This window comes from Lipotes vexillifer, unplaced genomic scaffold (assembly GCF_000442215.2).
Source record: "Lipotes vexillifer unplaced genomic scaffold, Lipotes_vexillifer_v1.1 scaffold241, whole genome shotgun sequence".
NCBI classification, from domain to species: Eukaryota; Metazoa; Chordata; class Mammalia; order Artiodactyla; family Lipotidae; genus Lipotes; species Lipotes vexillifer.
In genome coordinates, this window is record NW_006784922.1 from 3784790 (window position 1) to 3800088 (window position 15299).

Below are 15299 nucleotides of genomic sequence, written 5' to 3' on the forward strand. Positions count from 1 at the left end.
GGGGGGGGGGGTGGGTGATGTAATCACTTGTGTGTGTGTGTGCGGAGGGGGGGCTTTTGCCCCCTCCATCTCAAATGCCTCACTTTGGGAAGAAATGTTATTATTCCTTCTTAGCAGTATTTAATGTGAGGAAACCAATTCCCCTATAAATCTAAATTAATGTTAGTTCTCCTACAGTGAGAGGGGAGGAAGGGAGAAAAGGTTCCCCCCACCCATGTAAATGTAGTTAATTTAAAAAACTAGAGTGGGCTGTGTGATCTACGTACATGTGCATGCCACATATTTCTGTGACAATTTAAAGAACACAGAAGCCCTGGAAATTTATTCTTAGACGTTCTGTCAAATTTGGAATCATAAAATATATAGAAATAGAGCAAAGGCAAGACAGCCTCTGAGCACTGTTCACGTGTCTCTCTTCCAGTTTAATTCAGTTTCCCACTAAGGAGGCAGGCAGACTCAACCTATACCCTCCCACCGTCTCCCACTCACAGGCTCTCTTTGCCTAAAGGTTGAAGTAACCCTAAATGCAAAGAAAAATGGTGGTGGTGGGGATATGTCCTCAGAAAAGATTCAGGAAAAAAAAAATTTAATGAAAATGTTGACCCAAGTCCTCCCAGCAGCTGTGGAGGACAGCGCGACAGCCCGGAGGGGACCTGTGCCCCATGCCTTTGGTAGCACTTGGTGCAAACCGGTCCTGCTGCTGGAACCCATGTGGTAGACCCCGGGAGGAGGGCAGGGAGACAGGTGACTTCCCAGGCCTGGCCAGGCCCCAACTTCCAGACCAGCACTTGGTAATTTCCTCCTTCCCCATTTCCAACCGAAGCCCCATCTCTCCCTCACATTGTGCCCCTCGAGGAAATGGGGGAGTGTCTCCCCTAATCTCTCATCTGCCCTCCCCAGGCAGCGCTTACTATCTCTCCCTCTCTCCCTCACACACACACACACACACACACACACACACACACACACACACACACGAAGACAAACTGCAGAAATGAACCTTTCAGAGAAGTCCCCCAAAACAGTGAAACAGCCAAGGGGCAGAGCAGTGCCCAAACGAAAGGCAACTTACTTTGCAGGTTATGCATTTCAACGGTTATCCCTTAGAAATGCCTGTATCCGACAACGGGAAAAAAAAAAAATCCCAAAAGCGATTCCTCCAGCCTGTGCGGCGCAGGACCCCGAGGCTCGCACGCGCCGCCGGCAGCAGCGCAGCTCAGCGCCCGCCGCCCGTGCAGAAGCCGAAGCCGGCTGCGCGCCGGGGCCGAGGCTGCGCCGGGGACGGAAGGAGCCCGGGCGCTCGCACGTCCCTCTCAGATAACGATCGCGGCTTCATGATTAACTTGGGCAGGTTCAAATATTTGCTGAGCTAGGGATTTCGGGTGGGGGAGGGGAGCCCAAGTCCAAGTCGAAGTTGTCATCATCGTTAACAAGTGGCCAGTGCCAGCCCGGGTCCTCCTCCTCCTCCTCGCCAAGGAAGTGAGAAGCGCATTGTCAGGGGACCTAAAATAGGCTCTCGAACCGGCTGCGGCGGCGCGCGGCTCGCAGGCTCGCGGGGCTCAAGTGGCCACAGTGCAGCGAGGCACTAGGCGCTGCCAAACACAGGAAGTGGCTGAGCTAGTTCAGCAAAAAATAGAATCAAAGCCTTGCTTGTAAAGGCCTGAACCTCTCAGAGCTGCCCACAACACCGTGCCTTGCTCGCGTCCACCTCCTCCCACATACCAGCACAGACAGCCCCGCAGGTGTCACAGGAGAGCCCGGGGGAGCCACCCTGCAGGGAACAAGTTTCCAAACGTTTCCCAGGAGGAGGCTCCCCGGGAAGAGCATTGCGCCTCGGCATGGGTACACTAAGCTCCGTTGTATTAAAAATACACTCCAAGATAAAAACTCTACTCTGCAGCTGTTTGTATGAAGTCAGTTTCAACTCCTGTTAAAATGGCCATAAAAGGTCCGTCTGCATGAGGTTGGTGCAGATGCTACATGGAGCAAAGGACGGGAGGGCAAGGAGAATGGCACACCTTTCTAGAGGATTTTTTTTTCCCCCCTTTATTCGAAAAAGTTGCAAGGAACCAAACTTAGGACTGTTGGCTACTATTTAAAGAACTAAAATTTAGCCAAAGAAAATTTCCACTCACATCAGCATAGATGGCTTTACTGTTATCCCAAGAACCTTAACCCAATGTAAAATCACAAAATCACTAGCTTTAAAACCGGAAAAAAATTTGAGAGATCACTTCAATTCCCTCGTGCTACAGACACACACCTAAACACACACACACGTACGCTTCTCACCCAGAATAAAGTGGTTTGCATAATATTATAGCACTAGGACCAGAACCCAGACTTCCGATGTTTGGTCCTAAACTCCTTTGTCTCCACTCACTTGCCCTGCTGTACTTCCCTCTGCCAGAGAAAGTAAAAATTAACAAGTGAAACTGAAGTTAATTTTTTTAAGCCCCATGCAAAAAATTTCACACCTACAACAAAACTTTTGTTTTCTATTTTTAGTTTAATTAAAAAAAAAAAAATTTGCTTTCTAATTATCTTTGAAGAAACACAGGTTCTGTCTATAATACCCTCAGACTCTGTATGACAAGGTGACCCAAAGGTCACATGCAGTGACAAAGGAAGATCTAGGTGCTGACACAAGAGTCCACACAGGCAGGAACCAGCTTCAGAATTACTTGCAATATCTGGGAAGTGCTGCTACACTCACAATGAAAGTGATTTTACAAGCTCTCCTTTGGTGCAATTGAGTTAATACGAAACACCTACTTTTCCAATTGGGAAAAAATTAGTCTATAAAGTGAGTGAATAGACACAGCTCCTGCCAGCTGATCATAGACATAGGGTTAGTTCACAGAATACCCTTGCCTCCTGAGCTGCATAATCTTGCAGCTTACTTTAAAAAATAGTCTTTCTAAAGCTGGGAACCTTGGAAACATCAGTCACTTAAGCATACCTGTCTGGATTCACAGGATATGTCATGTCAAAACCTTCTAAGATTAAAGTGTTCTCTAGTCTGACAGTCTATTTCCCGTTTCAGAAGAAAATTATCTACTGGGAAGTGGCACACTCTCTACTTAGAGAAAGTCTTAAAATAGATTTGAAAACTTTGCTTCAAATTTCTCACAATATGTACAATCGTTTACCCTAGAAGTTCTATTATATTACTCAAAGTGTGAGCTGAGTCTTTTCCCAATTTTAGTCAATTTAGTGATCTGCAAAAAACATGCTCTTCATTAGCTTAAAAAGGGAGCCCTCTGCTGGTAGAAGAGAATCGGTAACTTCTGCTCCAGAGAAAACAGAACTTTCTGTGTATTTCATTCATCTCCCACTATGTCCAGAAGTTCACACAAAATAAATATAATTGCCCAACTGTCACTTAATCTATATGATTCACTAAGAAATCACTAATAAATCAAATGCACAGATGTCATAACAACCTTGGAAATATTTTTCACATGCCCGCTAATAAGCTCTTGTAAGAAAACTTGTATTTTAATTTCTGAAACCCAAAGCCTAGTCTACCATACTGGAAAACTTACATAATTGAAAACTATCTTTACCTTCTAGATTCTTCAAAACACTAAGTCTTACTACTTTCCTCTCTCTCAAAGTTTTGCAAAACTCATTTCAGAAGCAAAATGAGGCCATGTGTCACTTCTCAGCAGGTGGGATCTAGTCAGGAAAATGTCCCTTAATCATTAAAATAGTGCGAAAGTTACAGACCGAACACTGTATCTCATATGTGCCAATCACCATCAAGAAGCAAATGCTCCACGAGCAGCTTTCATCCTGCACAGTTTCTTGAATGGTTTTTTGTCAAGGGCCACGATTTATGAACAAAAGCCCATTTGAAAAAAAGCCCATTTGAGAAAAAAATAAATGAGCCAAAATCTTCTTTTAGGGGTTAAATTAATGCCTCCTTTCATAATTTTAACTTCAGACAACTTAGGCCAGAAGGGCCTTTCAGGATGATGTCAATTCTTTAGTCCACATCCAGGGCTCTGAATGACCCTGCACTAAGAAAAATGTCCATTTGAATTTATAAATAAACTCAGGTTTACAGATGCATAAAAGTGATACATTCTACAAAGTATCTGAAAAGGTGCGCCCATTGCTTAGTAGAAAAAAGGACCCCTTCTCCACAATTTCCCTCTCAGATGTCCCTTGAGAGAAAGAGAAGGCTGCACTGTGAAAACAAAAGTAAAACTGAACTATACCCTCCAATACATGCTCCTGTTCAGAGCACAAATAAAACTTCCTATTTTTTGACAAAACCTAGTACACGCCTTGCCTGCTTACTCCTGCCCCTCTAAACATGCGCAGCTTTTTCAAACTTTCACTTCTCACCTTTGAAACAACCTTCTAATGTCAGACCACATTTTAAACCCAATAAAAAATAAATCAGAGAAAAGTAAAACTCTTTGAAAGTCATTTCCTTCTACCTTAGTGCTTGCTTTAGTCTTGGTTGCAAACCAAGCCCAGAGCATTTAAAACAAGATTCATGAATCGGGCTCTTCAGGATGAATGTTTTGCAAATGCACCAGCAGTTAAAAATTAACTCTGACAGGTGTAGAAGGGCAGGGGGGGAGAAAGAGTCATTTATTTTCCCTCTGGGCTTGAGGGTGCAATATTAAACTTCAATTATGCTACATTAATATTTCTCAATATATCCATGAAATCTGAAATATGTAAATACACTTATAAGGGGTTTCATTCAAAGGCACTCAGTGTTAAATGGTCCGTTTTTACCTTAGTTGCCCTATAGAAATCTACTTTAGCGACCTAAGGATCAGTAGGGTAAACGTAACACGAAGTGATTCAAGAAAACCCGCTGTTCAGCTTTAACCCTTTTTAAGACTTTTAGTAACAAAGAGAACAGCAAACTGTCAACCAAGTTCGGAGAACTTACTCTGTGCTTAGCCTTTCAAACCTTAGTTTCCCTCCCTACAGGGGGAGAAGCCTTCCTTCACAGGTATGCTGGATGCATTAAATGAGCTGGTGTGTTAGAGTTCTTTGAGATTTCATTTGGATGATTATTATGCTGTGCCCAGTTCTATGCTAAGAAGAGCTGAAAAGGAGAAGCCTTTGTCCTTGAGAAATGTAGCTAAGCTGATGAAACTACCAGAACAACTACAGAACAGTTACGTATAAGAGGACAAGGGGCTTAAGGACATAAATGTAGTGAATGGGTCAAAACCCGGCACATCAAGCAGGGGAGGAGCTCCCTGGGTGCAGATGAAGAGGATGGCACTGTTCGGGGCCACTGGGGACGGCTGTGCACTGTGTGCACTGCGTAAAGGCACCTGGGCAAGGTGCGGGGGAGGGGCGGCGGCGCTGGGGCTGGTGCTGAGATCCAGGCGCCTCCACTCCCTGAGTCGCACACGGAGCAAAGGGTGTCAGACAAAGACATCCTCCTCCCTCCAAGCAATGTGCCCACGGGGCAGCAACTGCCCACTGAGTGTCCTTTTCAGATCTGCGTTTAAGTCCCCTCCAGGCATCCTGAGGCCAGGCTCCGCTGGTCGGGAACATGGGTATGTGGGACCAGTGGGGAGAACGGCCTGGTAGGATTCAGACGGCACTAACCAGGAAGGCGGCTTGAGGACATGGCGCCCTGAACGAGGCCAGCTCCGGCAAGGCCTTAAACCCCAGAGCTGACACAACGGCACCAAGCACATACTACAGGGTCGTAAGCTTCAGTACTCCTCACCTCATTTAAATGCTCATAACCATCCCGGGAGAGAGGTGTTATTCCCATTTCACAGACTGGAACACCGTCTGGAAAGGCTGAATGACCTGGTGATGAACTCGGTAAGTAAGCAGCAAGAGTTGGGATTCAAACCCAGACGTGACTTGCACTGTTCTTTCCACTGCATGACACACGGCGGAGCGACTTTGAGCCTGATCCCCAAAGCTACCAACAGTTGCACTGGGGCTCTTTACTATATGTGACCCACAGGTACAAATATCACCTATTCTTGGTCTATCGCTTGCTGGAAACTTCGGAGGACTTTTTGACTGGACACTACAGGCAGTCCCGTTGCCCACGAAGGTTCCAAAAGCCCAGGTAGCAGACAGAGCAGCAGCCTGGTGTCTGGGCTGGGTGCCCCCACCCCCGGCAGACCCATTCCGGCTCACACTGGTTGGGGTGGCACCAGGTGAAACCGTCAAGCTCTGTGGTCTTCAGTTTCTTCACGTGCAAACGGAGAGCTGGACAATGCATTCAGCTCTCAAGTGATGCTTTTTATGACGCTGTCACCTAAAATATTTACTGCTTTTTCAAATCCGGTAAAAATATCAAGCTGTTATTTTTGTCCTTTCCAATTTATTTTGAAGAAATCTTTGAAACTCCTTGAACTGAGATGCTGTTTCTCCTTCCCCTTTTCAAATTGTACCTATTCTTCGAAGCCCACTTCAAGTCTTTTTTTTTTCCTATGAGCTTTTCCTGTCTACTAAAAAAGTCACCAACCACATCTCTCAAATTCTTTTTATACTTACAGTACACACCCTCCTGACCAGAATTTAATGAGACGCTGTGTGCTCACGGGTCTTATTGCAACTGACATGCTGCCTCACACATCATTAGCCCTGCCTATCATCTCAAGTTCTAACTGATAACAACTAGAAAAGGTGTCTATTCGCCCCATAATAGTCTTGCTTGTCCTCCACCCCCCAAATATCATTCAAGCACTCATTTCTATTCATGACAAAGTTACTGCAAACGGATGATTTACCAGTGTTCCCTGGAGATGCGCCGGTGCTTCCCAGCCCACTGCGATGAGCACATGCAGGGGTAATGATGAAAGACTCCATGAAAACATCCCATTCCTACCAGGCCAAAGAAGTCATTTCTCTAACCCAGGGTGCCCTGCCAATCGTCTGCACTGGAGCCATTCCTGAATACAAAGGTGTTAATGAGGACGTTGTCCTGGGGTGGGTAGTCTGTTTTCACCAGTGAGAGACGCTGAAAAAACCTTTTAATTCCAAAAGTCCCATACGATTTGCAGAATAGTTGACAGAGATCACACAATGGGGGAAACGCCTCCAACTAGGACTTAAAAATTACTTGGATGCAATTTTTTGGAAGAGGCTGCATGTGTTCTGGGATAGTCTAGCAACGTTCAAGGCTTTATGGATCGTTCTTCAACAGAGCTGATGGAACTAATCCATCTGCCTTTGAAACTGATACACCAATTTCTTAGTAGAAGGATGTAGGTAGGGTCTATGACATAGCAAGCAGTCTTAAGTGTGCGTTATCAAAACAGATGCCGATGAAGTTTTTCTTGGGTGGAATTAGGCTGAAACTGAGAAAGACGTTTAACCAGTTTACACCAGAAGCAGAAGCATTAAACTCCACCACTGATTCTACTACACCCCGTGTAGCAGAAATTCTCGAAAACTCCATGCGATAAATTCGCTTGTGGGTATGTGTCAAGCCCTGTCTGGCTTTTAGCTTCCATGTCTCCCCTCTCCAGAGAGCTGGCCACTGAGAAGACTGGGCACCTCCCCCACCTTCCCTGCAAGCAGGGCCCAGCTCTCCCTCTCTCTGAGGTGGACCTCCACACGGGTCAGGAGGAAGTGAAAGATCGGAGCTCGATCCTTTGGCCGGGGGTCCTGTTCTGTTCTTGCTGGTCCTCTTTCTTCCCACCCATGTGATCAGTCTAGGAGTGGGTAGTCAATATACGGCTCCAGTGCCACGTTCACACCTGCCCCTGTCCCCTCCCCACAGGGTACTTCTAATCTATCACTGCATCGTTTCCTACTGAGCCCAAAGGCAGCCTTTGAACACCAACACAGAGCTCCCAAATCCATTCTCGAGTGACCCAAGCAGTCACACGATATGACACCTTTGGTCACCCTCTGGAACTCCAGTCCTGGGCCGTGCCTGTTGACAGATTTCTCTGATGCGGTTTACAATCCAGGGTATTTCTCTGATGCAGTTTACAATCCAGGGTATCCCTGTTACATATCCTGCTTGCTGGGATTTCGAACACTTGGAATGGATCAGGCTTGCCTTACGTAGTATTTATGCTGCCACTCTTACCTGTGGATCCCGTATTTTGGATCTGTCGACAGAAGCCCTTCCCAATACCTGTATCATGAGTGGTTACCCATCCCATCCTTTATCCCATCCCTACAGGTGGGTTTTAAGTCTAGGCCCTCACCTCTCTGTCTGCCCCTTCCCGATGCAAACAACTAAGCTTAGCTATGGAACACCTTAATAAAAAGCACAACATAGTCCGCCATTGCATGACTGATATCTGGGTCCCCACATTTGCTCATACAGAGATAAGTTTGGTAATTTGCATGAGTTACTCATAACAAATAATAAATACATGATGTTTTAATTAAATTCAAGACATAAATTCATAATACAAGCAACACCTTCTACTGGTCCTGAAACTCCACTTCACTTCTAGGGCCCTCATCACTTTCTAAATGACCAGCTCCCTTTTAACCAGTATACAGCAAAGTAGGGTTGTTTAGACTTTCCACAGTAGAGGAAAAATACATCAATTTAAATGAAATCCACTGCTAACTCGGTCTACATTTCCCGCTTTGTTAAGCGGCTAATTGCATGCCAGCCTGCTTTCACAGAAGTGTCTGGCTTGCTCGAACTTGTTGCAGTAGACCCCTAGTTTCATACTACTTGCATTATTATAAATGTTTATTTTGACAAGACATTTCTCAGCCTACCTGCTTCCAAAAAACACATTCCAAAATACTTTATATAGTAATTATAAATCCCCTACTTTGTAAGTACGAGAAAGAAAAACAAAAATGTCAGCAACGAAAATCAACGCCATAATTTATGCAACAACCAGAAGCATCAAGTTAAGGGGGTTGGGGAGCTCTCCCAGCAACCCTCACCTGAAACCAAGACCACGTAAAAGCCACAAATATCAAAAGCTGGATAATACTGACCCATACGCGCTGCTGCCCAGCTATTTTTCCCTTAAGTCATAAGGTAACATGTTATTATGGATCTCAATTCCATGAGAAACTTATGGCACTTCAGAGGAGACTAAAAACCACCATTTTTCAGGCTCTAAAAAACGAACAGTGAGGGAATTTTAAATGTTCCGAAGGCATTACCTGGTGCAGGCTGGCGTTCATTCCATTCAGTGGAGATTAAAATTTCTATAACTTTTATGAGGTGTTCAGTATTCTCAGAACTACAAAAAAAAAAAAAAAGAGATCCATTAGACACCTTTTTCCCTAAACAACAAACTTATTTTCATTTCTGCATATTCAAATGAATATGTCTGATGGAACTATGTACAAGCATTTGTGACCTGGTATCTTCAGAAGAAGCTTAATGACCCATAAACTTAGGACTACCCTCAACACCCCAAAATCCAGGTTGCTCTTCTATCACTTACCTGGCTGCCGGGAATCTGAAAAGCAGGGGGCTGAAGAGTTCAGAGAGCACTCTTGCATTCAGAAGATTTTTGCTGGACGTTTGAGAGAGCTTGAAGAAATGCTTTAGCAAATACTGCAGCGTGAGCCAGTACTGATGAGGTATGCTGGGCGACCTAATCAGCTTCTCCAACAGCTGGATATATTCTTCAGAGCTTTGCACTTCTACAGGTCAAAAAGAGAAAGAAAAGAAAGAAAGCAAAAGGAATAAGAGACTGTTTCTAGCTGTTAGCGAATAAACACCTAGAAAATTTCTGTTCTAGCTACCAAGGGATCATTTGAAACCAAGGCATCAGAAACAGCAGACAATACATTTGCTCTTCTCATTAGAAAAGGCATTACGAGAAAGTCAAAATCTCAAGTCAAATGGAAGTGCAAGAAACTCTTGGTGTACAAAACCACAAGAAGTTCTCGGTGTGCTGCCGTCCATAGAGCGGCTTCGAGTGTGATTGGCTAACTCGGAGGAGCATCAGATAAGTATCACAGGTTTTAACTTTGAAGGTTACGAACCACAGTTTCCTGTCCCCAAAGCACTTTAACTGAGCATTAGCTCCTAAAACGGAGAGTCCTCTTCCCTCAACTCATTTTCTAATGGCCACTGGAGGAAGGTGATGGGAACATCCCCAGTCACTGGGTCCTAGTCCGGTTCCCTGAATCCAGTGATGGCACTTGGCAGGCTGAGGCATTCGCTGACGTAGTGAACCTTAAAATACTGATAAAAGGTTAACAATTAGCCATTTCAACATGTGGACGGCCTTCCTAAGCAAACTAGAATCTGGCTCTTCTATCGGATGCCCTGGTAAGGGAGGGAATTTGTGCTGATGGGGGTGGGGGCAGACCCCTCCTAACATTTTCTAAGAAATCTCTCTTCATCTGCAGCCCTTGAGTTGACAAGTACATCCACATCTCAATACACGCTAAGGGAGGTTCTCAGAAGACACAACACACCTGGGGCTAAAGAAACCATTTCACTGTAAATGGCTACTGGAATGACAGGATTTGGTAAGTCCAGGAGATAGCGTTTGAAAGCGTCTGCTAAAACGTGCACATCGATCATTTCCAAGTCCACGGAGGCAGCATCTATGGTAGAAATATGCAAAAACATTTTTTTCAGACATTTTATGCATTGGTTGGGCCGCTTTTCTGAATGTGCGACTTCAGTGTGACCCATGAAAGGAAGCAGTATGAGGACAAATGTTAAGATGCTTGCGTATTTATGAGCAGTGTTTCTTGCAGGGGTTGCTCCTGGCATTTCGAATAGAACATTTTTCCCTTGTGTAGGTCTGTCCCCCACCCTGTAAGCATTTAGCATGAAGGCCCCTGCCCACGATGCCAGGAACACATTCCCAGACTTCGGGGGCAACAAAAAACAGGGCTCCTGCTGTGGGCTGAACTGTTTCCCCTACAATTCATATGCTGAAGTCCCAACTCCCAGCACCTCGGAATATGAATATATTTGGAGACAGGGCCTTTAAAGCGGTGTTTAAATTAAAATGGGGCCATTAGAGTGGGCCCTAATCAATTTGACTTGTATTATAAGAGGAGGAAATTTGGACAAAGAGACACCGAGGGTACACGTACAGAGGACAGGCCATATGAGGACACAGCAAGGAAGCGGCCATCTGTAAGCCAAGGAGAGAGGCCTCAGAAGAACCCAAACCTGCCTTGATCTGGGACTTCTAGCCTCCAGAACTGTGAGAAAATAGATTTCTGTGTTTTTTTTTTTTTTTTCTGCAGTATGCGGGCCTCTCTGTTGTGGCCTCTCTCGGTGCGGAGCACAGGCTCCGGGCGCGCAGGCTCAGCGGCCATGGCTCACGGGCCCAGCCGCTCCGCGGTATGTGGGATCTTCCCGGACCGGGGCACGAACCCGTGTCCCCTGCATCGGCAGGTGGACTCTCAACCACTGCGCCACCAGGGAAGCCCAGATTTCTGTTTTTTAAGCCACCCAGTCTGTGGAATGTTGTTATGGCAGCCACAGCAAACAAATGCAGCCCCCCACAATGTTTGCAAGTACGTTCTGGACCGTGGTTCTGCCCTGATTGAGAAGGGTTCTGTTCTAGGGACGGTGAATCACACAGTAAATACTTCCTAAAATTGCAACAAGAAAACGTGACGTGCAAATCCATAGATTTCCTAAAATTTGAATTGCTCAATACTGCATATCAGAACTAATATAGATTTAACCCAATAAAGTACAGACTGATTGATTAAACAGTAAAAGCTATTACAGAATTTTAGCAGTCAGTCTCAAGAACGGCCACAAAAATGATGTGAACATCTTTAGCATGTTTCTCTCTAGTTCTGACAGGGTATTCTGATTAAGGTATTACTAATATAACTGGTGGGCACTGAACTATCTCAGAAGAAAGATAAGACATGAAGTCTGTCCAGTAAATCCTTCATCTGGAAAACAGGTCAGGCAATTCAACACTGGGGTAGTATGAATCACAGCTGCTCTCTGAGTACTTGGGGGACAATGAGGCACGCTGCCCGGTGGAAGGAAGGGGTGCTGTGGGCAGGAAGGACCACGGTCACTGCTGAAGGATGCACACTACTGACAGGAAAGGTGACTTGAGGGAAATTATCTGGGGACTCGTGCACGTACTCAGTGGAAAACAGGGGCCCTGACGAGCAAAATGCTACATTTCTAAACAGCTTTATTAATCGTGGCATTCAAAATAAGTCGGAAAGGAGCACTGCTGGAAGTGCTGATACCACTTGGGGTAATCTGGATTTCAGGACCGTTAGAAACGTGTGAGACATTATCAAGAAGTAACCTAGGGCTTCCCTGGTGGCTCAGTGGTTGAGAGTCCGCCTGCCAATGCAGGGGACACGGGTTCGAGCCCTGGTCCGGGAAGATCCCACATGCCGCAGAGCAACTAGGCCCGTGAGCCACAACTACTGAGCCTGGGGTCTGGAGTCTGTGCTCCGCAACAAGAGAAGCCGCGATAGTGAGAGGCCCGTGCACCCCGATGAAGAGTGGCACCCACTTGCCACAACTGGAGAAAGCCCACGTGCAGCAACGAAGACCCAACACAGCAAAAATAAATAAATTAATTAATAAATAAATAATAATTAAAAATGAATATCTGGTTAAAAAAAAAAAAAAAAAAAAAAAAAAAAAAACACAAATGGAGGATAGCACGGCGGAGGAAAAAAAAAAAAAATAAATAAAAAAAAAAAAAAAAATAAAAAAAAAAATTTGGGAAAAAAAAAAAAAAAAAAAAAAAAAGAAGTAACCTAACTAGGAGATTGACCGGACTGGGTTGTGGCCTAGGAGAGGATGAGAGAGAACCAAAGTTTACTCGCAGGTATTCAGCATGAGAACGCGAAGTGGCATCCTGGATGCCCATGAACCAGGTGTGATATTATAAAGCACTTAGGCTGAGTTAACAAAGCTTCTTGGACGCATCATCATCAGCCAAACCTGTCCCACTAACTAGGCAGAACTTATGAAAGATAATCGTACAATACCATAAAGCTCAGGAAAGTCCTGAGCTGGTAGCAAATGTGGATAGGTTAGTTTTGAGGAAAAGAATGAAAAGGTGGAGAAGCAAGGGCTTAAATCACTTAGATGTCCCACAAAGAACAAACCAGAGGCATATGACATCTCTAATAAGTGTGGGGAAGGGCAAGACTGGGTCTCTGCATAAAGGGTCCATGTGGAAAGTAATGCAACTACTAGTGTGACTGTCACACAAAACTGTGCGTGCATCTCTGTTGGAGCATTCCATAGCCATCCACTCTACAGCAAGCTGCTGCTCCCTCCCCCCAAATTTGCCCCCTGTATACTTCATTTAATATCACTTTGCCCAGCCAATTCTTTTTTTATTTTTTATTTATTTATTTTACTTATTTTTCCAATTCTTATTACTTAATTTGCTCATCCTAAAACACCATTTGGCGATGAGGTATAAACGTTAAGATGCAAAAGGTTCCACACGTCCCCCCTGCAGGAGTCATCTCTCTATGACACCTGGCACTTCCCACTACGGTAATTGCGAGTCTCTCTCCTAGACTGACAGTCCCTCCAGGGCACGGACTGTGGCTCTCACCTGCTCTTCTCACATCCCTCAGTGCTCAGCAGAGAATGTGCTTGTTGAATGTTTGTGAGCTGAGCTACACAAAGTCCTGAGAGTGATGTTCATTCACTGAAGCCCTTCTCCAACACATGAGGTGTATTCCAAAGAGCCTTTATAACCTTTGAATGAAATAACCTTATTTCGAGTCTTTGGATCAGCTCACCTTATGTCAAATTCCACTAGAGCCGATGTAGTATGTTCTATTTATTTATAGACAACTTCTAAAGCTCCCTGGGGTTTCTGACTTCTATTCTAGCAGTCTCCTTTTCTGCATTAAAGCTATGCTAATGTGCTCTTCCAAGAGCTCGACACATCTGTCACGTGATGACAGTGGAAGTTAGTTCAGAGAGAGCCACCCAATCTTTAGGTCTGGGTTGGGGCGTTTACACCCTCTTCTACCCTGCTTTTCTGAGTCTACTCCTGATGGGCAACCAGTAGACTCTCCAACACTTCACCCATTCTCCCACTGGAATGGAGTCCCCTCCCTGACTGATCTCTATCTAAGTAAAGGGTTCTCAACTAGGGTCCTCAATTTTGCTGCCCCACCTCCACCCTTAGGAGACATCTCTCCACACCTGGAGACATCTCCGATTGTCACAACCGGGGGAAAATCCCACTGGCATGTAGTGGGTGGAGGCCAGGAGTGCTGCTGAAACCCTACAACGCACAGAACAGCCTCCTGACAACAAAGAATTATCCATCCTAAAATGCCCACTGTGCTGAGGCTGCAGAAGGCTGATTTTTAAAATTGATCTTGGGACTTCCCTGGAGGTCCAGTGGTTAAGACTCTGTGCTTCCGGTGCAGAGGGGTGTGGGATCGATCCCTGGTCGGGAAACTAAGATCCTACATGCCGTGTGGCACAGCCCAAAAAAAAAAATCTCTACCGTTTCTTTAAAAAAAAATAAAAATAAATTAAAATTGAGGTATCTTGACATACAGCATTATATCAGTTTCAGGTGCACCACATAATGATTTGATATTTGTATATACCATTGTTAAACCATCGCCACAGCAAGTTAATATCCATCGCCACACAGAGTCACACACATAGGTTTTTCTTGTAATGAGAACTTTTAAAGGAAAAGCCTAATTCAGGTTAAGAGAAACCAAAAGAGAGAGAGAAAGAGAGAAAGAAAATAATTCACACCATTAAAATGAAAAAAAAAAACACCAAGAAATAAATATTTTATTTTGGGGCAATATAGTGGGGGGAAAACAAGAATAAGGGCTTTTAGAGTCAGAACAATTTGGATGCAAGTCACGGCTTTACCATCAGCAGTTACTAATATTTATATCACAAGACTGATGTGTGGATGAAATAAAATAACTTAATAGGTGCTAATAAATGTAGGCTGTTGTCCTCCACCCACGTCTGTCCTTTTCAGACATTGGTAATTCATGGGGTTGGTTAAAAGCCATACTTTTTGTTTTTAGTGTAAGTGACTTATCTTTGAGCTTCCTCCAGGACATTACGATTTTTTATAGACTGAAAAATCCTCAAGCTGGAAACAGTCCTGGAGGATCCTCACTCCTAAATTGAGATAATGTTTACTCTTTTTGTTTTGCCACAAAATTCACTTTTGTAGCACAGAATCCAAGGGAAACCAGTTTTCTGTGTGTGTTTTGATCTCAAATGCGGAAAGAAAGCTGTCTGTCAAAATATCTTGTTGAAGTGAATTTGGGTTATTTATTCCATCTTACAGGTGGTGTGAAGATTTTTTTAAAGCCCAACTGCATCATTTTGTTTTTGGTCACGTTTAAAAACGTAACCGCTCTTTCGCAAATAACTC

At 44.5% G+C, this 15299-nt stretch overlaps 1 protein-coding gene across 2 annotated transcripts in view; it reads right to left on the reverse strand.

Annotated features, from left to right (window-relative positions):
* The window catches only part of PIK3R1 (phosphoinositide-3-kinase regulatory subunit 1), a 73885-nt gene that overhangs the window by 8901 nt on the left and 49685 nt on the right, over positions 1 to 15299 (reverse strand). The window contains exons 4-6 of one of the 2 annotated variants that reach the window (XM_007457086.1): positions 10375 to 10506; positions 9390 to 9591; positions 9103 to 9182 (exon numbers count right to left, since the gene is read on the reverse strand). In XM_007457086.1, the coding sequence (XP_007457148.1) occupies positions 9103 to 9182; positions 9390 to 9591; positions 10375 to 10506 (414 nt within the window). Of the gene's footprint in view, positions 1 to 1072; positions 1089 to 9102; positions 9183 to 9389; positions 9592 to 10374; positions 10507 to 15299 lie in introns of those variants that run through there. The other variant, XM_007457088.1, reaches the window with a different exon arrangement.